General features: G+C 42.2%; 1 protein-coding gene across 1 annotated transcript; it reads left to right on the plus strand.

The window, feature by feature from the left end:
* Window positions 1-265: 265 nt before the first annotated feature.
* LOC105185026 (uncharacterized) lies at window positions 266-5,081 on the plus strand. Its single transcript, XM_025302036.1, has 6 exons — window positions 266-291; window positions 681-1,427; window positions 2,115-2,639; window positions 4,039-4,207; window positions 4,633-4,741; window positions 4,974-5,081. Exons 1-6 carry the CDS (start codon window positions 266-268, stop codon window positions 5,048-5,050), a joined length of 1,653 nt encoding a protein of 550 aa, XP_025157821.1. The 3' UTR covers window positions 5,051-5,081.
* The last annotated feature ends 19,706 nt before the right edge of the window (window positions 5,082-24,787 follow it).

Raw genomic sequence — 24,787 nt, forward strand, 5'->3', positions numbered from 1 at the left:
ATTGTCAAATGTCGACGAAGCAAGAGCTGTATTATTTTTGGATTGGATCGTCCACTGAATCATGTGTTGATTTCAAGAATAATGACGACATTAATAGCAAAGTAATTAATGAAAGTCATCCGGTATCTTAGAAATCGGAGCAACAAGATCGATCGAAAGAACATCGAGAAAATTGGAAGAAATCGAGTCCCTACAAGGACATTGGCGACGAGATCAATTACAAGATGCCTCACGCTCAGTCAAGGATTCGAATCTTAACGGAGGAATGAACAGCCCCCAGAATCAATTGAGGTAAAAAATTAAATATATTATCCTGTGTTCGATTACTTCATATTTCGATTGAATATAAAATTCACTCAACAAAAATAGTCAAAATGAAATTGAATCAGGATCACGACTTATAGGAAATATATATATTTTATAATCTTTTTGAAACTTCCGCGGGAAAAGTTTTCGTTTCTTAATTGAGATCATAATTTTTTGGTTACACAGTTGTAACAAAAAGAAAAAGGAGATAGGATATGAATGAAGTAATAATATAGAATAATTTTATTATTAAATACACACACACATACACACACACATTAGGTATATTTTGCTCCTATGTTACTTTGAATTTATCATTACGATGATAACAATTCTAATCACGCCTGATTGTAAACTCACACCTGCGTGTGTAGTATCTACATGCGTAACTGCTTGCATCACAATCGTGAGCGGCCGAGTGAGATAGAATTGAGGATTGTGAGCACAGATATTTCTAGTACGGGCGAGAATCGGACAAGGGTGATCCTCTCCACTTGCGAGTGTCCTATCTCCCGCGACTCTAAGACCATCGTTAGCGCCGATATCCCGAGACGAAAGTGCTCACGCCAGCCGTTAGCGGCGGCAAGCCGCAGTCCCTGCATACCTTCTCGCAAACGAGTGTCCTTTAGCGACGTCGTCGTCGAGGCCACCTCAGCCGCCGTCGTCGATCGCAGGACGATCATGCAACATGATCCGTCGCGTTCACATTGTGACAACGACGAACGGGAAACTTTCTACGACATATGGCAGGCGGACGATTCTGTGACCGGCAGAAGCGACGACGGATACGAAAATACGCCGAGGATCAATAATTACTCGGAAAACCGCGTATCAGGCTGCAACTTTAACAAAGGCCGGGATTTGCCGGAAAATATCGACGAGACCGTCGTGTCGAGCGATGAACGTGCGCGAGACGTACAATCTGGCGACGGTGAGAGCGAGGTTCGTCCGGAGGATCACATTGCCGAAAATGCGGCTAGAAAAATCGAGTACGAACACGGTACCGTGTCGCACGAGGATGTATCTAATTCCATCAGCTATAAAGATGTAACCTCAGTCGACCGTGAAGAGTGTCGTATGCGAGGAGGTTGCGGTGGATGTTGCGGTACACTACGTGAGAAGTAAGTATGAACTGCATTATCGTTATAATATTTGAAATACAGAGAAAATGCGATTTTATTACTTACAATTCTGTTATTGAAAACAATTCGCTCTGTTATGTTTATAATTGATCTATTTTCTACACAAATATACAAACGTATCAAATTCATTATGTATAATACTTAGAGTAGTTAATAAAAATCCACGGAATAAATCCTTAATCTCTTCAGGTTGAATTTATAAAAATCTAGTAAAAACAATTTAGTTTTTAAATACTTTTCTATCGTGTGATTCTCTCTTTTTTTGTGAAAACTTGTGGTGAGTATTCATTCACTATTAACCATGTTAATTATTAACTATGTTAATATATCTTCGTCGACAATGTTTGAATTAATAATATTACTGATATTTTGTTAGCTATATTTAATAATATTAGTGTGATAGTGACGAAAGAGAGAGAGAGAGAGAGAGAGAGAGAGAGAGAGATATATATATATATAAAAAGAGAGTTTGAATTGAACCAGAAGAATTGAACGTATGTAAACATATACATACGTATCGGTATCCTTGAAGAGATTAAGGAATAAATTCCTATTTGGAAAGCGTTCAGGTGTTCATGAATATGCTATATTAACGTTATTCGTAAATATTCAAACGTGTGAAGGACACTCGGTGACAACTAACGACGCAACGTCTCGACGCGATAGTGTCTCTCTCAGGAGGAGTTCGCAGGATCACGGTTGCTGCTACTGCTATCGCTACTGCTGCGGTGGAGGACTCATCGCGGGGCTGTATGAATCATGTGCGCCGGAGTCTACTAGATGTGCAGGTAGTGTCAAGGCAGCTTGCACCACCGAGCCGGCGGCGCGTTGCTGCTGTCGTTGCGTCCAAGGCTGTCTCCGAACGGTCTGCAAGAAGGCGGCCATCAGGTGCGGCGAAGTGGTGCCTGGGTGCACGACAGGTGCCCGAAGTTGCGGCGGTGGTGGGTGTTGCGGCGGCGGGTGTCGCGGCGGTTGTGAGAAACCTGGTCAGATCTGCACGCCGTCCTCGCGAGTCCGCAGCTCGCCAACTCGCAGCCGACCTCGATCCTCGCGAGGGAAGTCGCCTTGCACGCAACCTCGCTGTCCCGCACGGTCGCCCTATCCTCCAGCGGATTGCGCGACAACGAGCGGATGTTCGTCCGGCTACGGAAGTTGCCACTGCTGCGGTAGCGGAGGATACGAGTGCGAAAAGTGCGAACCGCAAATTTCTAGATGAAATATCTCGGAATTGTTCTGAGAATGTTCTATCTTTCTTTTCTCTTCCTTGTCTTGTCATTGATTCGGAGTCGATTTTCTTAATTTTTCTAGATATATGTTAGCATCTAGTGTCATCAAATGAAGACAGATGTTTTTGCGATAGACATCCGAAGGTTGAATCTGGACTTTTTTGAGAGATGTCTAGCTCTCAGTCTTCAACTCTAATGATATTATATATCAGAGAATAAATTTTTTGATATTAATAATCATATAGTGAAAGAATCATTGTCAAGAAAGTTATTTTTTAATAAGGGTTACTATAATGTTAAAAATAATAACCTTATATATTACAACTACCATTTTTTTATTAGAACAAAAAGATATAGTTAGTGCTGAAAATTATTGGGCGCTTTCTACAATGCCTCACTAGCTGCTGTTTGTGATGGTTATTCATATCAATTATTGTATACTATTGGCTTCGTATAATATCGATCAATCGTAAACACAGTCATGAATTTTCCGCGTTTAAATCAAGAAAATCAGACAGTCGCAATTAATCGTTGAAAAATTGATTTAATTTGTTGTACACGGATATATTCACAAAATATTTGTTTTTTTATACATTACTTAGCAAAATTATTTAATTAATGATGATCGCAAAACAATATATCAAGTGTCGGACCCTATTGTCAACCGATACTGCTTATAATAATATTCGCCATTTTGCGGAAACGTTTAATCGTTTAACTATAAAGCAGCTCGTCGATACTTTTCAAGCTAATTCTAAATCATTCGAAAGTAAGCTTTTTAGTGGAATTTTAGTCCAGTTTAACTCAGTTTAATTCAGTTTCAGTCACCAACTTACTTGAATTTAGTCCAATGCAATTATCTACTTTGTCAAGTTTTACGAAGTTGCACTAACGTAATAATATTCATAACCTAAAAATTTAAAGTTACCACGGCTTGAGATCTTCTTCACATATCTCTTTCCCTTCCTCTCTCTCTCTCTCTCTCTCTCTCTCTCTCTCTCTCTCTCTCTCTCTCTCTCTCTCTCTCTCTCTCTCTCTCTCTCTCTCTCTCTCTCTCTCTCTCTCTCTCTCTCCCCCTACCTCCCTCCCTCCCTCCCTCCCTCCCTCCCCCCATCCCCCCTCTCTCTCTCTCTTTCTCTCTCTCTCTTTCTCTTTTTCATTCTTACTTTTGGGTAAAATTATTAAAAATAATTATTAAAAATAATAGTCGAATAATCATTACGACGTCGAAATTATCAAAATCGCGTCCGTGTAAACATGTTATAGCCTCCTAGTGTTAGAAATAATAAATCGGGAAGCTTCGCTTGAACGAGCGTCTGACACTGTGCTTCGCTTATTACATTATAAACAATTTTTGTTTTCAGTTCGAGATGCCGGTCTATCCTCGGTAGCGGATGCTGTATGAACAATCGAACAAAATGCGGTGCCGATGGAGCCTGCTGTCGACTGAAAGTGCCGGTGAATTGTGACTGCTTCGGTGGCGGTCTTGACTGTCGACGATGCGGAAGGAAGGTCTACCAGGCTGAGATGCAAGTAAGTACAAATTTTGAATGCTGTTTAACAATTTATTACACTGAGACTTGTATATTATATCATCTGTAATAATTGAAACATATATAGAGTGTAGAACATTTGCATCTACAAATTCGTAAGTTGAACCACGTGTTTACGGACATTTGCACGCAAGTCATGGCGTGTGCGTAACTACTGAAAGTTAGCTGTTACCAATTTATAGATGAATGAAACATCTAGACCGAGCAGTGCTCATTGGCCTATAAAACAAACAGATAAAAAAATATATTATTATTGCATTATGATAAATCCATTTTGAATGAAGTATGACGAGAGAATCGAACTTGAAATTGAACTGTATGAAATAGAGGGCGGAAAAATGTTCAGGAATCGCGCTGGGAATGTTTACGCTCAATTTATTAAGGGCTGATCGATTCCTTTTTAAGATCACCTCCGGAGCACGGTATCATAACATTTGCTTCAGCTGCTTTTGTTGCCGAAAGCCGCTAGAACCGTTGACTTACCAGGAGAACTGCGGCGAGATATATTGCAAACGTTAGTATCACTACTAACAAGTATATAAACAAACACATGTAAAGCTTCGCATTCTCCATTTTTAAGGAGGATATAACTTCACCTCTTTTCTTTCCCTCTACGCTCTTCACTTTCTTCAAATGCTATAAACATTATTCGTACATCTGACTCTCCAAGTGATGACAATACTGTTAAGTTAAACCAGTCAATATTATCGATATTAAGCTGAGTTTTTCCCCGATGAATCGCGCAGAATGTTACGTGCGCAATTTTGGGCCGCAAGGATATGGTTACGGTGCGGGGGCCGGCGTGCTGCAGACTCCCTTGTGAACTCGTTGACTGCCTGACATACTTATGAAAAAAAGCATCCAAGTATAATGTAACACGTTTTTATTCGCCTCCATGGTTGTTTTTTCTTTATTATAGTTATAAAACCGCGATAAGGAGATTTAGAGCGTATTAGGTATCGGCTTTTGCGGAGCCATAACGTTTTGCACGACAGGCTTCTCTTATATACGTATATTTGATATATAAGCGTTTTCCCCGAATAAAAATTTTGCGACAAAATATTCAATAACGTTATTATTCGTGCCGTTCGATTCGACCGTTCGAAGAAGTCACGAAGAAAAGAAAGAAAGAATGAAATAAAGTGATCATGCGCAAGCGAATTAAAAGAAAAACGGAGACAGGGCGGGAAATGGAAAGCATTCACGAGATTTCCAAAGAGAGGGGGAGGGATAATACACTTAGCTTATAGAGTCTCTCTTCGCCAGTGATTTGTCGGGGATAAATCGAAACAAATTAAATGGTACAGACGACGAAGAGAAAATCTAACGAATTCCATGCAAGAAAGACACGAGCAGGCAAATATACGCGAGATACGGATGAGAGGTCAGAACGTGGACGACGTGTTTGAAAGTGAAAACGCGCGAGAACGCGATTGGATTTTGTAAAACGCGAAATGAGGAGAACAATGATAGAAAGAAAGAAACAAACAGCAGCGGTTCATAACTTCCATTCAAAAAAGACGAAAAATTTTGAAATAACCCGTCGAAGACCGATCGGGATAAACCCGACATAAAGAGAGAAAGAGAGACAGAAAGAGGGAGACATGTTTATCTATCTTATTTAGAGAGTTGGGAAGAGTGTTACGAATTCAAGACAGGAAAAATGGAAACCGAAAGAGATTCGCGATATGTAGAGAGAAGGTGGAAAGAGAACGACAACGCCTCTACTTTTCGGAAGGAATAAAAAAGAGTGAGAGAGAGAGAGAGAGAGAGAGAGAGAGAAAGAGAAAGGGGAGAAAGAGAGAGAAAGGGGAGAGAAAGACAGAGAGATGCACGTAGTGGAAGAGGACGGCATTTCGTTCGGGTTTGCAAAACAGAGAACGAGGAAGACGAAGGAGGAAAGAGTGAGTGGTTGGTTTATTGAGTCTCTCCACCGCCGGTGGATTGCGGAAGGCGCGCGGCAGCAGCGGGCGGCCGGGGTGATGAGGAGGAGGAAGAGATGGTGGAGAAGAGGAACAGGGGGAAAGGGGAAGCGGGCGTTTATATAGCTTTCAGGCGCAGAAGCTTAATCTAATTTCAAATATAAATCTGTTCTCTCTCTCTCCGCGCGCCCCTGCCCGCTTCTCCGCCCCTCTCTTTCTCTTCTCGCTCTCTTCTCCCATCTGTGCTGCGCCCTTTCTATCCGTATAGCGCATGGCGCGCGCTCTCTCGCCGGCTTACATTATACCCGTTCGACTACGAATAATGTTTTTCGCTTTTCCCATTTACGAGACAAGACACGACAAGAGGACGGTCTGCGCGTAACGTTCAACGACGAGCGTTTGTCGTTTGCGCGCCACGTCTTCGTTACGGGCTACGATTAGGACGGAGAATGAGAGAGAAGGAGAGCGAGAGAGAGAGAGAGAGAGAGAGAGAGAGAGAGAGAGAGAGAGAGAGAGAGAGAAAGATAACGGCGACACGCCAGGTCGCTAGCGGCAGAAAACCGCACGATGCGATCTCGTCGAGCTGTTTCGCGTTCTTATTTTTTCTCGTTTTCCTTTTTTTTTGTGAATCGAGTCAGGAAAGGTCAATGTGTGTGTCGGGAAATTTCACCAAATTATTCGTAGAATTTATAGTCGCGTTACGTGTCAAATATACTTTCCATAAAATGTACAAACGGCGTGTTTGACGCGCGACCGGCGATCCGTCCGACGTTTCGCGTTCTTTTCGAGGCGAGCCGCGTGGATTTATTTGCGAATTCCTCTTTGTGTGCATTATTTCAAGCGACGGTTTGAGTACCGGCGATTTATCCCCTCTTCAGCCTCTCTGTGAGATTTATCCGACACAAATTTTTTAATATCCTCCGAGAGTCCAAAGAAACACGTCGATATAGTAATCACGCGCGCGTGCTGAGTCTTCCTTCGATGATTTCGCCTGTATTTCGTCGGAGTTTTGCTTACGTAGAAACGCAACGGGATGCACGATGAGAATGGAAAGGAAGGGAGGACGGTTTGTCCACGGGGGGCACGTTGACCGTCGAATGTTTACACTACAAGCCGGAACAATTTTCGATTTTTCGCCGAGCGAGAGAGGGCGACGCAGCGCGCGTCGCTGTCGCCGCGGACGACTCTATGCGATTCACCAATGTAAACCCGCGTATTTAAATTGGCCCCGGGGGCAGGGAGCTTATACGAGTTACGAATTTAAAAACGCTAGCTGCAATTTTTTTCCACCAGCGCGGCGATGCACCGCCGTGCGGTGTGCGATACGATGCGATGCGGTCGACGAAATCGGCAAAATATCTCTTTACGTTTGACGGCCGCCGATTCGTGCCGCTCGGTCCTAGGTCCTTTTGTGCCGCGGCGCTTATTTCGAACGGTATGAAAATCAATTATTTCGTTAATTCGTGCGTTACATTGGCTGTCACGGGGCCATCACTGTGAGCGACAGCGGCCCAAGGCGCTATTTTTCAATTCCCGATGTCGCCCCCGCCTTTTCGAACGTATTTCCGTCCCGTTCTCTCTCGCCCTCTTCCTCCCTCTCTCTCCCTGCCTCTCTCCCTTCCTCTTTCTCCCTTTCTCTTCTCTTCTCTCTCTCTCTCTCTCTCTCTCTCGCTCGCTCGCTCTCTCCTTGTCTTTCTCCCGCTCGTTCTATTCCCGGCTGTTTCGCGACGGCTTTATGTCTCCATACACGCTCGATGTCGAGTCCACCATTCGAAAGCTCTCGAGATCTGAAATCTGTTTAATTCGCCGTAGGCCGACTATCCGAGAAAAGTTTCACGAGAAAGAAATCGCGAAGCGTCTCGACAAAAGCTCGACAACTACGAGGTCTCTCTTCGAAATTGAGTCATATGCGGATTATACGCGCCTCCGATCGAGACACTTGGCGCGTTTCCGTGGAAAACGGAAATTTCACTTCTTCCTTAGGATTTCTAAAACGTCACTCCTCAACATCTATATTTTCATAATCATATTCATATGATATTTCGTCACATCCATACCGTAAAATTACCGTGAAACGCCTAAAAGTGTAGAGTTTGTCGCTGCGCCATAGCGCGCGCGATAAGCATATCTTTAAAACGAGAGGAAAAAGAACACCGTGCAACTGCGTAATAACGTACACTGTCTTCGCGCAACGCAATTTTCGCGTAGCGCAATTTTTTCCGTATCCGACATTTTACGCGCAACGGACTGACCGGTATTTTTAACGTAACGGCGTAACGCGCCGTTCCATATGCAAAAGTTACTTTAATTTATTGCAATGCATCTGACTGCTCCTAATTAACGTACAGCGCGAATAAAACGGTACGGTTGATGCGTGATATGAGTTCCAGTCTACATCGTTCCGCGAGTGTATAATTAATTACCAACATTTGGACACGCGCGTAACAGCAATGAAATCGCGGCAACGATTCACGATGGTATAACGTTGAAATTAATATCGTCTCATTTGTCAAAACCCGATACGTCTTTCGGCGTTCTATAGCGAAAAGGGAATGAGAGAGATAGATCAATAGTGAGTGAGAAGGAGAGAGAAAGAGAGAGAGAGAGAGAGAGAGAGAGAGAGAGAGAGAGAGAGAGAGAGAGAGAGAGAGAGAGAGAGAGAGAGAGAGAGAGAGAGAGAGAGAGAGAGAGAGAGAGAGAGAGAGAGAGAGAGAGAGAGAATGCTCTTAGGGGGAGCTCGAACAAATGCCGGACCCCAAAACGGGTCCCAAACACTGTCACAACATACCTACGTAACGGGGCGATCCGTCGACGACGCGTTAAAAGCGATGGTATTAATAGCGCGTTATGAATTAGCCATTTCTGTGTGGAGCAGCAGGTAGGCCCGATTCCCATGATACGTTTTCAATTGGCGGGGAAGTGGGCATGTTTTGGGTCTTCTGAAATCACCACGGCGCAAATATATATGGGCGAGTCCTGGAAGAAGGGAAAAAAACACATATATTTACATCTTCGCAATAAGTAGGGGCAATGTCTCTTTGTCGGTTCTTCCACAGTTCCCGCTTGACACTAAACATTGAAACGACATTCAAGCAATGTGATGCAACATGATCGCACGTTTATCGTTTGTTGCGGGTTTTATAAAAATACTGGTTGAAAAAAGAAACGAAACCATACCTAGGATCTTAGATATTCGATTATTGTACTGAGAGAAAAAATATCTAAAGAGTAAAGAATATTTATACGGTGGGTGCTGATAACATATTTACTTGAATTCTAATTCTCTTATTTAAATGGAATAAACAATTGCTATCGTGAAAAGCTGCAGCGTTTTTAAGAAAATTTATATTTTTCCATCTGAAACAGATTTTTTTTGTTGTAAAAATATATATATTAGTGCAGGTAAATATGTTATTAATATCCATTGCGAATAGATATTTTCTACTCTTTAGAAATTTTGCTCTCAGCGTGTAAATTAATTTCGTAGCTGATGAAAGCCGCGTGAAGATGTGACGGCGAATGTTGACCGAAAATTAATCTGGGCTGTTTAATGAATCGCGATTGCGAGAGAGAGAACCAGAAGCCCGACTAGATCTCACGGGACAACGCTTAGCGGACGATGGCGGTGTGATCTTATCCCATGTGTCTAATTGGCCGTCGCGTGTGGACGATGCTACCGTGAAGAATCCGCCGCGTGCATTTGGAATGCATTGCGGTCCATTCGGAGAGCGGCGCCGAAGGGGGCAGCGGATCATCTCCCAAATGACGCTTATCGAATCGAGCGCTATTTAAATGGAATTAATGACGCGCCCGGGTAGAATCGCGTCCATCTCCGTAACGTTAATTTATTTTGCATTGTTGAGCCGCGTAATACGGCTAAAAATATATTTACATTCGCGCGCTTTATCCCTTTTTACGCAAATCCACGCGAGGAGGTACGTTGCGTCTCGCAAAGTGTCTGCGAATTAATGCATCCAACAACAGCTCACTGCATCGAGGGAAAAGTATAACAATGAAGAAGACTTTATCGCATCCTTTCGAGAGCATACAGATAAATTATCGTCAATCTCGTATCGTCGATTTCTCGTCGAACGGAACGCGAGGCTAACGAGGGCACGCGTGATTTCGCGGGGAAACGGCCAGTGCATCGGCGCGTTTAAATTCAGGATCGAATTCGACAGATCGCAAAGGAAGCAAACTCTCCTCGACGACGTAATCGGCTTCGATATCCGCGCGGTCGTCGTTTGTGACGACCACGAGGCGATCTTACGATGTACGATTTACAATCTACGAGTGATATACACAATATAATAACAAAAACATTAATAATAATACGTCGAAACGGAACGCAAGGCACAAGCGGGTCCTAATGCGTGCGGCGGTCGCGCGCGCGCGTGTTTAATTTGCATGGTATAAATCGTGTTTCCGGTCGAGCACGCAACGCAAACATGCGTTACGTTTATGCCCTCGGTCCCTCCTCGGACCGAGAAAGAGCGCATCTCTCCCCCCCCTCTCTCTCTCTCTCTCTCTCTCTCTCTCTCTCTATCTCTTTCTTTCTCTCTCTTTCTCTCTGTCCCTCATTCCTTCTCTCTTTCTCTCACGTCATGTCGCGTCGCATTGTGGCCCTGTTAATTTATGATTCGATAAATAAATCAGTGCCATTTCACATCCCTCCCGCCGTCCGCCCTGCGCGCTTCCCGCTCCGGGAGAGCGTGCTGTTGTGTTACGCGCACACTTGTAAGATGATTTCGGGGGTTACGCCCGGTTTACCATCGTCGGATCCGTCTCCAGAAGGGTAAATCGGCCGTTCCTCCCTCCCTCTCGCCCTTCGTTCCTTCGATTCTCCAGCGAACGCGCTCTCTTCTGTTTAGCGCGCCGATATACGTTATACAGGGTGTCCCAGCAGCAGGGTTTTCGTCTCGCCTCGTCTCGCCTCGTCTCGCCTCGCCTCGCCTGGCTCGCCTGATTTCGTTACGTTTCATGATTGCGCGCGCAAACGGGCTCATGAATATTCATAATGCCGTTCGCTCGCGTGTGCGTTCTGCACGCGTCGCTACATTTCGATATGTGCAAATTTTAACGTAACAAATCAGTCGATTCCCGATCATAAGCATGCCTATGATACACGGCGGGCGGCAAAGTAATCTCGTCGTTCGCGGCATTATCGTTCGAAGCGTTAAACGCCGATCTACCATCCGTCCAAGTGACGTTCTCCCTCGCTGATCAATTCCGCTCGTTCTCTCTTCCGTCGGGAGAACGATTCGCTCTTACGTTCTCTGTCCGCCTGTCGCTCTCTCTGCCGTTTGCGTGCTCTCTGACGATTCTCCGCAATTTCGTCCTGCGGGGAAACGGAGAACGAGATTATCTCCAATTTTCCTGGTTTTTTTTTCTGTTTATTTTTTTTCATAATCGAAAATAATAAACTCAGGCGGTAAAAGCCGAGCGGTCTGGGTATCAGAGCGTGATAAACGCGAAAGAAGGAAATTCAAAAAATATGACAATGAACGAACCAAACGCGTTTTGATCGAAAGAAACAGAATTTCTAGTTCCTATTAGCTACATTCGATTCTAAAAGCCACATCATGTATCACGTTAATTCGATCAATCCTTTCTTCTACGTAAGATTCGAAAAATGAACATATCATCGAGATTCCACGTAACAAATCTTTCTAATCTTGTTTTTACGACGCACATCGGTAAATGTCAAGTCTCAAAGACGATCTTCTCGCGGCATGCATAGCGCGATACGCATCTGACATAACTTCGTTCTCGGCAAGAAGAACGAGAGATCTTCTACGTGGGATACTGTCGCGTCATATTTCAATTCTTCTTCCAGAATCGAAATAAATAGCAGACGACTACATCGCGGTCCGAAATTTACGAGCGGACCCGGCGCGCGCGTTATGGCTTTTCTGCTGCGGAGAGTTCAGACCCACTTCTCCCTCTGCGTTTTTATTATTTTCTGATAGCATGTTTACGAGGACGAATGAATGGGAAGCGTATTTTATGGGACAAGTATGGCTTTTAGATTAGGTATTGCTGACGCTTTTGCAAAATATATGTACACACACACGTATGCGTGATTCTTTCTTCACACAGTTACCGATGGGTATGAAATAATTAATACGCGCGGTATGTGTTCCTTTTTCAATCCGTGATTATAGACGTGGCCTTGATGGCAACGTACCAGTAATGCGAAATTATTACTTGACTGGTTTATCGGTAAACGGAAACAGTCCGCTATTAGTGACGGGCTACATGTCGGCCGTTGCGAAAAAAGGGGTTGCGCGGCGAAGGCAGACAAAGAGACGAAAAGAGAGAGAGAGAGAGAGAGAGAGAGAGAGAGGGAGAGGGAGGGAAGGAGAGGTAAAATAAAATCAGAACGGTGTCATATGCGCCTGCTTGCATGATAAATGTAGCGATTTAAAATCGAAATTTCTCTTTTCGTGTGCACGAGGAGCCCCGACGTTTGACTAATGGTCCCGCATTAACTATTGGAGCATTATAGAACGGCGCGCGCGGAAATTTTGAAAAATACATTCGCCCCGACAAGAGATTAATATTTTGCAGCTCTATCTGCTTCGCTGCGCGCACATCGTGCGCCGCGCGCTCGGCACAGGGCCCGTGTATTGGCCCGCTAATGATAACGATCGTGACCTCTTTTTCTCTTTCTCTCCCTTTCTCGCAGCCAACCCCGGCGTTTCGTCCCACATCCTCGTTGCCCGGAAAATTCCTCGTCTAATAACCGGGAAAACGACGCGTTTATGAGACAAATGCACGTCACGTAATTTTGCACCGAGCGCGAGAGCGAGCACACGGGGTTATTAATGCAAATAAGAATGAAATATACATATAACGGGCGAATGAAGGATAATTGCGCGCGCGTGGAAAGGAGAGGGAGAAAGAGGAAGAGAGGATAAACGAGAGAGAAGGTAAGAACGGGGGAGAGAATGCTTGTCCGCCGGGATACTCTTTAGCGTCGGGGCAGTTTACGCTCGAAAGACAACCCTTCCTCGGGTACCTGAGATCTACTCGACGCGAACGGAAAGGTATATCGGGAGAGACGACGCGAGGCCACCCGTACGAAACAAGAGCGAGTTGACACCTAGGGCACCTAGTCAGTCGAGCTATTGTGAAGGGGGACCAAGGGCGGGTTCCGGGCCAGTGGACTGTGCTTTACCGAGCGTAAAATATCCCTATTCTTTAAGCCATAATAGTTGCCGTGTAGTTCTCCCTCTTTCTCTCTCTCTCTCTCTCTCTCTCTCTCTCTCTCTCTCTCTCTCTCGGAGAACGTCACACTCCTTTATGTCGCACAAAGCGTCGTGAAACCATGAAATGCGCGCGAGCCGTCGTGATTAAGGAGAGCACAGCGGATAAGACGGAGGAGGACATCGCGCGCTCCTCGAGAAATCGCGCTTCAGCGGATCGACAGGAACACGCAATACCATTTTCATTCGACAAAAGAAAAATTCAGATTCAGATAATACAGTGGTATACACTAGGAAGAAAGTTTGGTATTATAATCACACGAATTGAATGAATGAATTGTAATCAGATTGTTAAAATGAAGAACCATTTTTCTAGTAAATGTTATTGTAGTGTTATTGATAATAACTTTGCATATGTGCAGTTTTTTCTTGGAAAATGTTAACATTTGTATAATGAAAAAGTATGGAAAAGCTAGCTTGTCCGGCTAAGATATACTCATATTGTTCGAAACGTATATGAAGTTAGTATGGTTTAATTTTCATATCATAAAATTAAAAACATACCCGAACAAATTAATTAATTAATTGTTGTAATAGATAAATTGTGCTAAAATAGTTTTGGTGTGAATATCCCAAGTATACGATGCAGCATAAGATATTATTCAACAAAAATGTTGCCTGCGTAATTTTTTGTGAAGACAAGAAAATATAATTGATGCCGAAAATAACTTGGGTTACGTGATAAGTAATTTCGTATTTTTCAGTTCAAAACTGAAATGATTTTTTAATTTTTAGATTGTTAAAATTTTATAAAACGATGTATGTGCCGTTTTTATCCATAATATTCTGCCATCTGTCGCATATACATCGTTTTATAAAATTATAACGATATAAAAATATAATCATTACATTTTATCCGACAAATCTGAAATTACTCTTATATTATATTCTTTTTACATAATATATTATAATTTATTTTTATAAAAATAACCATTTTTTCTCTCATTTCGCGTATATTCTTTCTGAAGAATGTGGAAGTTAAATGAGCGATTGTTCCACGTAGAAAATCTTTTTATTAGTTTCATTCTATTATACGAGATCCGAAGGATAAAAATAGAATTGTTTAGATAAGTCGCGAGTTGCAGATATGAAAAAGATCGCGTCGAATCGGGAGGCAATCGCTACAATAAAAGTATCGGAGATATTTGAAACGCCATAAATTTTCGCCTCCCTCGTCCTTGCGCGAGGATTGAGAACAGGAATTCAAGATCCTCGAACGGCAACTTGCGCCGCTGATGCGTAAAGCGGCTACTCGCGAAGATCTTCTTTTTTTTTATCGTCGGATATTAAAACGAAAGTGAAACAGAAACTTCCGCCATTCGTAGGGGTGAAAAGCGGAGCGGCAGGTTCGGTCGATGAAGACGGGGGCGCGGACGGGGAGGCGTACAGAGGTAAAAGGGGGTGAATCGGGAGTGAAAAAGGGGGAGGGAAAATGGAGAGGCAGATGGATGCGGGGAGACGCGCGCGCACGGATGGAAATCCCCATGACAGAATGATAATAATCCGTCCAGCGTTTTCTCTCTTTCTCTCATTCCGCTTTATTATCATATTATTAAAAAAATCCCCGTGAAATGTTATTAAAATTGCTTAAACGTCGCGTGCCGCGGGCGCGGCCAGTTCCTATTGTCCCTTTAATTTAATAATATTAAGCGCGAACTTTTCGGGGGTTAACCGGAGGGGGCGGGGTGGGATCTCCGGCGTCGTCGCCCCCTCGTCGGTATTATCCAAATCGGATTCGTATGGTGCTCCTCATACCGTGACCGTAGTTTAGGGAGATAACCCTCTTCATCGTTCGTCGCCAGTCGCGTCGAACGAGTGTCTCTCTTTCTTCCCTTTTCTCTTTCTCCCACTACTTATCTCTCTCTCCACCTCATGGAAATATTAATATATTTTTATCTTGCATATATATATATATATATGTAATTAATATTACTGAATCTCATTTTAGTTTTGTTAATATTTGCGTTATGATATAGTTTATGTTGTTTATATATTCTATGGTTAATTCTTAATTTCTCTTTGTTTCTTTTTAGATTTTCATTTTTTTAGGTATTTATATTTTTTACGATTTCTTTTGTATATTTCAGATATTAGTTAGATATTTATAGTTAGCATCATTGATTTGCTTTACTATAGTGTTCTTTCTCACTCCTTTGTACGCTTCGACTCTGATAGTCATGTATATTTATAGTAATTTCTATGGAGTTATAGTACTCCAGAGTATACATGAATTCTATTTTACTCTCTCTCCTTTCCTCCCTTTCTCTCTGTCTCTCTCTCTCTCTCTCTCTCTCTCTCTCTCTCTCTCTCTCTCTCTCTCTCTCTCTCTCTCTTTCGCTTTTCGCGAATTGTTGCGCACACACCACGAGATTGAATCGCGTTAATGTGCGAAATCGCGTGTGGAATGATTTTGTAACGTGTGGATCGTGTTTTTCACACACGGCACATACATACACGGTACACGCGGTACGTGCAGCAACGCTACGAGAATTTGGCGTGCACGTGGCGAGTTACTCGAGATTTAACGCCCGTATAACGTATTCATAACGGATAGTCATTGCGATTGTAGCGCGAATATGGCACCTCGATTTTCAAAAGTTGTCCCGACGGAGATTTATCTTTTTGCGCGTTTAATTTATGTCTCCGGCCGGGACCGGATATCGGCTAACTTTAATCTTCCGCGCGGCCCGGTCGCTGTATTTTATTGCCGGCTTATTCAGAAGTCATACGTCACATATTTCACAATTGCGGCTCGGTATTTCGAGACTGAAAGGGGAGATTTTTGCGAACATGACGAACGCGAGGTTTTCCATGAGAAAATGCTCTTTTCGCGCAGCGAAATGATCGCATCGCGTAATACATAAAAGAAGAAACGTCATATCTGAAGTCGCAACAATTTTTGCAATTGTTATTTATATACTCTCTTTTGACACAAAAGTCGGTTCGCGAAGTAACGACTTTCGAATCACATCACTCTCGAGGGTGCAATATTTTCTCAATGCCGGTCTTCAGTGATTCGTACGTCTTCGTAGGAACTCGCCAGCTGCCAGGTCGGCTTGCGAAATCGTTTGTGGGCCGATCGAGGTAGACGTCTGGCAAGGACCCGGGCGAACAGTAACGCGCGACTCCATCCATATCGGCGGCGCGAAGTAGAACGAATCAACGTCATTAGCGCCGACCTACTATTATGTGTCGGGATGTGCAGTCGAGCGCATCATTCGATGCATTTGTCGGCGACCTAATGGCAGATAGATCCTTCCAGATCGCTTCCTCACTGAGACACAGACACAGACACACACGCGCGCGCGCGCGTGCGCGCACATACATATATTATACGTACACGCATATATACATAGCGAGAGTTTACCATCGTGCTTTACATGTACCAAGTGCACTTTTATTAGAGCGACGTTTTCTTTTAAATGTTGAGCGTTTTTATTCTTTAATTTCTTATTTTTTATGAATAATTTTGCAATCGTAAAGTTGATCGAGACATTTATATCTCAGCTGACGTTGTATTTACTTACGATTTATATCTTCAAAGCATTTAAGGATTAAATGTTTGGAGAATATATCTTTAATTAATTTATTATATCTTTAAGGACGTTTCAATAAAATATTTCTTAAATGGCATAATTTTTCCTAAACTTCCGATGATACTTTGAATGCAGTTCTTTTCATTTTACCAACGATTGATCCAAAGTTGAAAACTGGAGCATTATGATAACGAATGAAGATTTCGGCGCTATCTAAGATAATTTGTTTTAAAAAATGTGAACCCCTTACGTTTTTCTTATGCGGTATAAATCGTGGAAATACTGTCTGCATATGTCGAGATTTGCTTCCGGTAAACTTCCGGGAACGTCGTGCTATTCGAAAAGCATAGAGATTACCCTCTTGGCGCGCGGTAAAATTCGGTCAAAACCGGGACGGCGAAGCGATTCCGGGCAGAATGGACTGACGTAACGAGACGAAAGTGGATGACAGATCGTTCCTCTGTCCCGCGAATAGGCGTGCGATGATTGATCATGGTGGTGTGCGACCTACGCGCGTCGTTGATTCGTATATACCTATAGAGATACGCCGCGCCTTTATGTCAACTCGCTACGGATGCAGCTACAAATTGTATCGGCCGCAGGCTTGCCGATCCTTTGTGAACACCACGAGCTGGCGCGCAATTTTTTACTTTTCATCCACTTTAATCGAGCAGCAGAATGCGCGAGTGTGCGATAGAGACCGTTGCCCGCGGTGATTCTTCGTCTTCTGAATTTTCCAAATCGCCAACCGACCACGAACGCGCAAAATTTATTCGACCGTTCTTTTCGTCGCGCAACGCGCTAACGAATCGATGACGTTATCCAATTCTGATTGATCGGTATTTCGTCACTTTCACGCCGTTTCTCTGTAATCTCATCGTGTGGAATTGATTTCTGTTTGTCCGATGAATATCAATATGAGATTTGAAGCATGAATTTTCCGCTTCTTAACGCATTAACGTGTATATCTGCATTAATATCTATAAGTTCTCATACGATACAGTATTTTTTAATATACAAGTGTCATATTTTAATACAGCTGTCAATAAATAACGATATATATTGAAAATGAAATATTTTCAAAAAATATCAATAAATAGAAATATTCATACAGAAATATTAAAAAAAAAACTATATATTCCCCCTCGTATAGAAATTCATAACGAGTTTGACTGGTTGTTTTCATATTTAAATGTAAGCACATGTCACACACGAGTCAGACTCGTTATGCGATCTCAACGGGTTAAAGTGCAATTATTATCATTTTTATTCCATTATGAATTTTATATAATTCTAAGTGTAATTGTGAACGTTAAATGGTCCCGAGGTGATACATTTGAAAAATTCTGTTTCTATCAGCGTTGGGCATTAATCGAGTGAAATGTTGTCCAGAATGATGAAAATTAACATTGAGTAAATCGCGATTACACATAATGATTGTTTCAAGCGATTACTTTGATTTTATCGACTATACGCTGATTAATAATTACTTTAATCGATCGACTATATTTATTCTTAATTACACATACGACGATTCATTGACCTCGATGATTGATTTGCGAATTTATTTTAGCCACATTTTATCTGAGATTTCAATCGATTAACGGTTTTCATAAAGGAACAAATGAGCGTTGCGCGCGCGTCTCGTTCTTCCTGCATAAATATTCCGCGAACGCGTGAGAATATTCCCGCGAATATATCCTTCGGCCCAGGATAATCGAGGCGCGCTGACGCCGGGTCCCACTTGCGCAAGGAGCAACTGACGCGCGAGTTAAACGGTGACGATCGAAATCGGTGGGAAGCGCGTGCGGACGACCGCGGCGACGGTGACGACGGCGAATAACAAACGATCGGAGGAAAAATCGGCGAGTCACATCCGGATGATCGCATCCCTCGCGCGGGATAGATCCGCCGGATCGTTTTCACAGCGTGATCCTCCGCGCGTCGTGCGCTGCGATTGAATCAATCGCAGAGGGAGGGCGACGCGCACCCCTTGCGCGCGCGTCGCGTCGCGTCGCGTCGGCCGAACCCTCCCTCCGATAAAGGGACGCGATTTTACGCCTCTCTATCTATTCCGCACTGTCTATTCCTCTCACCCCGAAAGCCGACAATTAGTCGCCTGCTTATGTCCGTGATTAATGGACATCTACGAGTGCGCGCGCCCGGCGGCAGGCGTGTGCGTTCCAATAGCGCGAGAGAAGAGAAGCGCAGGGCAGGAAGGTGAGAGAGACCGGGAAGAGAGAGAGAGAGAGAGAGAGAGAGAGAGAGAGAGAGAGAGAGAGAGAAAGAGAGAGAGTTAGTTGCGAGTGGCGGTGATATTCCATTAGTGGCTATTATATTCATCACACGACAATGCGTGAAGTTCTTATGACGCCGGTTAGGAAGAGCGACGTTAACCCCCCAGAGAGTAAGACAGAGAGGGGGGAGGGAAACAACGGGGTATGGTATCGGTGCGCACGGTTTTCTCCGACAGCTTGTACATGATCGTGTCACTCTTACGCGTAACACGATAAAATATATAGAGTGATATAGAAATGAAATATGAAATCGTGTGATAATAAAATTTGCGATAGGATAAAAGTGGCCGAAAACAGCCTAATGACAAAATATGTGCTAAAGAAATAAGGTAAGAAGGATCAAGTTTCAGTCTTATGAAAATTTCGTCCCAGGAACTGCAATCGTGTATAATTGAATCAAAATCGAGTCCGATCAACAATGTCAATTGAAATCACGAAATTTAGTCAACGCACACAGTGTAAGGTTAACAAAACTAAAATGTTGTATATGGTGTAGGTGTTCTTTCAACCAGCAGTCGATCTAATCACGAGTAATTATAACACAAGTAATTCCACCTCTGGTGAAAGGTTGAATAAATCAGCCGTTTAATACGAGCGATAATGTATAGAATCAACTTTATGATTACCTCATTGAATGAAATTTTGCTGGTTTTACATAGACGAGAAATCAAAAGAACGCGAAAATTTTGCTAGAAGAATTAGGGCAATTATCTTATTTTCTACAAAATCTTCGGAGTTCATATAATTCGAGCAAGAAAATTCGGGAAAAAGATTGGTTGATTGAACGTGACAATGAATGAACCAAATATATTTTAGTTGAAGGAAGTAAAATTTCTGGTTCTTAAAATTAAATCTGGTTGCCAAAAAAAAAAAATAGAAATTTTTCCTTTACGTTTTCTTTAGAGAAATGCATTTTTTTCACTCATCGTCACATTAATCCACTCAAATTCTCTTTTCCACGTAGTATAATGAACAGGTGATGTTCTAAAAATTCATTATGATAAAAAGTGACAATAAATATATAATGAGTGACGGTTGGATATTATATAAAAAGGGCGATTTGAAGAATTAGGAAGCGATAGAGAGGAGAGATGGAAGAGAATATGGGATGATGAGTTAGATGAAGTAAAAAAATATTGAGGAATATTGAGGAAACTATGAGAGAGAGAAAAAAGAAGGGGAGAGAGAGAGAGAGAGAGAGAGAGAGAGAGAGAGAGAGAGAGAGAGAGAGAGGGGTGAGAGAGAAAAAGGAGGTTGAAGGAGATTAAAAAGGAAAAAGAAGGGACAAAGATGGAAAATAAATATAACATTAAATAATTCTCTTCGTAATAAGCGGGATAGCATGTAAGGGATTTAAACAATTGCAAAGAAACTGTTTGGAAGAAAAGAAGATAATGTAAGGATAAACGAAAGAACAGGAAATTTGTTGTGACAATACAAGTAACAAATGGAATATTGTAAAAATTCAAATTTAAATCTTGAAAATGTTGGAAAGAGAGAATTGCATAGGCTGTAACTGCTGCGATGTTATATAGGATAAGTATGAAAATAATTATAAGGTATATAAAAAATAAGGTATGGACGGACGAGTGGTTAAGAAAATATCGTAAATCAGGATCCCTTTTTGACACATAATTAAAGTAATAAATATCTACAAGGATCTAGAACGGAGGGAGGGGAGGCGATTATACGAAATGCACGATGAATCTTGACCAGATACTCCGTATGTAATCACCGGTATACTCTCGCTCGCATTTAATCATAGCCGACGCGAGTGTGTCCCACACATGGATGTTAGCCTCCCATCGGTCTCTCCGGCGTGCGGATGCCGCTTTCTCTCAGAATCGATAAAATTTCTCCGCACACTCTTATGTGGCAGTGCATGAAACGATGTACAAACCCTGGCAAGGGTTGAGAGAGAGAGAGAGAGAGAGAGAGAGAGTCGCGTCTCGTAGGAAGCGCAAATATTTTCGTATGCATATACGCAAATATAATCGCGCCTTCGGCAAAGGGATGCGCACCGCGCACAAAGAGCGAGCGCATCACGAGCTGACACTACCGCGGTCTCTAAGCAAACACGTAGTCGCGCGGCGTGGTTTGTCTCTCTTTCTCTTTCTCTCTCCCCTTTTTTCAGCCGACACGCGGTTACACGACGGGCATATATGCAAAGACAATATTTTGAATGTATAATGAACGACGGCATGCGAGAGCCGCTCGCGGGTAACGACGGAAACGACTGGCTCTGTGGCTACCAAGGTTTGGCTTGTCAATTTCCGCGGTGGTCTATTTCCATATTTTGCATTCGCGCAACAGCCGATTTACAACAACAGTTTTCGTCAGCGTGAGCGCGCGCGCGAATTGCAGCTTTGTCCGCTTGTGTTTACCGTGATGGAAGGAGGGGGGGGAAGGGAGACGGGACGGATCATATATGTGTATGTGTATGTACGTATATGTGCGTGTGCGTGCGATATTATTTTTTTCTTTCCTTCATTTTTTTCTGTCGTTTTGCATTCGACGCCGAGGCAGAGGGACTAATTTCCACGGCGACGAAAACAAATATGCGATCGAAAAAGGGGAAAAACATATTTCGAAATTAATGAACGAAATTAACAGCGCTGTCATAGGGATACGTTGCCGCACGCGCGCGCCCGCGCGAGCGAGCGCGCTGCATTAATTAAAATGCGATACACGGGTATCACGACCCGCCCTCCATATACACACATTTTGCCTTTCGTAATTATAATCGCGCTACGAGACGGAGGATACGTCACTCGGCGCGATTACGCGCGTAAGTCAGCCGTGCATTTTCAATTGACACGACATGATCTCGATGCGCGATACAAGCGTATGATACGCGGTTACAGTCGTATAAAAATTTCCCAGGACTTTTTTAGATGCAGATAGATTCCAATTAGGATTCTCAACTTTAGCTTAAAATTGACTATCCGATTGCGATATCATTTGGGAATTCCATTCTTCTCTCAAGCATGGCTTCTCTGTTTAAAATTGGAACAGAAATACTATGGACATGTTTTCCATTTATAACTTTTATAGTATAACTTTTGTTTTGTTTAATAACCCGATCCTTTGATATAACAGCAGAAAAGATCAATTGTTTTAACAAATATATTTTATTGGATATTCTGAAGTATATTTCTCATTGGTTTGGTAACGGTCGATAATTGTTTTTGCTGTATCAAGGTGTGTGTGTGTGTCTGTCGTGTTATAATATGAAATTTTATTAGTTTAATCACGAATTTTCTATAACTTTGGGATTCAGTTTCAACGTAGAGAACTGGCTGTCTATAAATTATAGCTATAAATTTGCTACGCCAGCGATTTTCAATTGTAATAGCAAATCTTTCTTTTCTGCGTATAAGTATCAAATAGGGGGAACTCCATTTTTGTAATTATAGAAAAACTTTTAGGATCCAATTGGAATCTATCTCGATTCCCTAACAAAATAATGATTGGAAATCTACGAAGATTCGGATTAGAAGTATAATATCCAAGAATACGATTCCAAGTGAAAAATCTAAACATTCCATTTCCTTTGTCGCACACTTTTCCAAAATTTTTTTTTTATTTCTTTTATATTCACATTATGCAAAATATCTGAAACACTTTGAATATTTACATTTTTTTAAGTATTTATACCTATAAAATATGTATAAATATATTCAAGGCGTTTCACACAGATATTTCGTTAAATCTAAATAAATATAAAATAGAAATTGAAAATAAAATTTAAGTGTTGAATAGAACAAATGAAACATATTACTCACTTAGAAAATTGCACCTTTATTTATTTGGAAAATCGGAGTGAATCCTAATTATAGATCCCAGAATCCTCCATGCGAGAACAAGTGCGAATTCCGTCAGGATATTTGTTCTGATTTTTATATTAATAATTTATATTTGAGACAAGAATAAAATCCTCATTCTTATCGATGCAATGTGATATACTTATTTCGGACAAGTTTGCATAATCCAGTCAGAATATATGCTGCACTTTGAAAAATTTTTATGCGGAAATTTTTGAATTTGCACAGATTTTGTAAAATCAGATTTGATTTGAATTAGGTTCCCAAGAAATGTCCTACACGAACAAATTTCCAATTCGAAGCTCCGACGAGTCTATCAAGCGCGGAGATACGTGAAACGTAATCCCGAGAAATCTCAGAATAGAGTCTTTAAGGAAAATAACCGCTCCATCCAGACTTTCGTGAAATATTTCGGGATCGCGGCGTGGATCGCATTTAGGTCAACAACTCCGTGACAGCTACTTAAAGCTCGTGGTTTCCCAAAGGACTATTTGGCCAGATTAGTCCGCGTAAGTGTGCTCTAATCCTGTTAAAATGTTTGCCAACAGGGAGGCTGGGAGCGCGATCGAATTGTGCTCCTCTTGTGCGGATATACACGATGTTCGTTTATATTTGCACAGCTTGGTCAAACATTGGAGTGTGCCTTTTAGTAACCCCCCGACGCCTCCGGCAAAAACGCGGGCACGCCGTTATGGGGATTATATTCGGCGCGCGCGCGCGGCAGACGCATTTAAGATCGCTAAATGCGCTCCGCGTCTGCTCCAGGGACACGCATATTGTCTCGCGATCGTTCAGATATTTTCCAACGTGCTCGCGCGCACGACCGACGTCTAATATTTACGTTCAAATCTCGAGCAATCGAAGTTCTCTCTGATCCTCTCTCTGTTTCGATAATCGTGTTGACTGCCGTGTTATCTCTATCATGAAAAGAGACTGAAGAAGTTGTTGCACCGAGAAGAAAAATAATTAATATCATTAAAACCATAGCCATTTTCGACATAATAACTCCTTGTTATTTAAAAAAAGTAGTAATAATACACATATAGGGTTATTATCGCCAACACTATAGTAATCCTCACTAGAAAATTGGTTTTTCTAACTATAAATCTTTTATTATACGATTACAGTTACAAATACCAAACATTTCCTTTTTCTTTCTTTTTTTAATACGTTGACCAGGCGAGAATTCGGTTATAGGGAAAAATTGTTATAGAAGATTTCTCACTCAATCGATTGTTTTCGGTATCTCAGGCAAGTTGTCACACAGGCGAATTTTCGACCGTGATAACAGAGATATCGTTTCTCGTCATCAAGTGTTCGTCTAATCCCAATCAGCCACACGAGTTGAGATTATTTTCCGCGCGTCGATTGTACAAAGAGCTCAATTGACAATTGAATTACCGAAAATACAGTGAATAAATGCAGTACGAGATGCATATGTGTTTTTTACACGGAGAAAATAAGCGACGTAATCAACAATGCATCGTTTGGCGGAATAAGATTCGTTCGAGCGAACGTTTAGTCGATTGAGCAAATTATGCAATGTTGCGATGAGCTTTCAATTGATTCAATAATTGCCATTTAATCAACGACTGTATCAACGTAACGTATTGTTGCATCAACGCGTAATTTGTTTAACGGACATAATATTTGTTTGGATGAGATTGACCGCAGATTTTGTCAATTTAACCGTTTCCCTGCGTAACCTCGTTT

Source organism: Harpegnathos saltator, unplaced genomic scaffold, assembly GCF_003227715.2.
Source record: "Harpegnathos saltator strain DR-91 unplaced genomic scaffold, Hsal_v8.6 scaffold467, whole genome shotgun sequence".
NCBI lineage: Eukaryota > Metazoa > Arthropoda > Insecta > Hymenoptera > Formicidae > Harpegnathos > Harpegnathos saltator.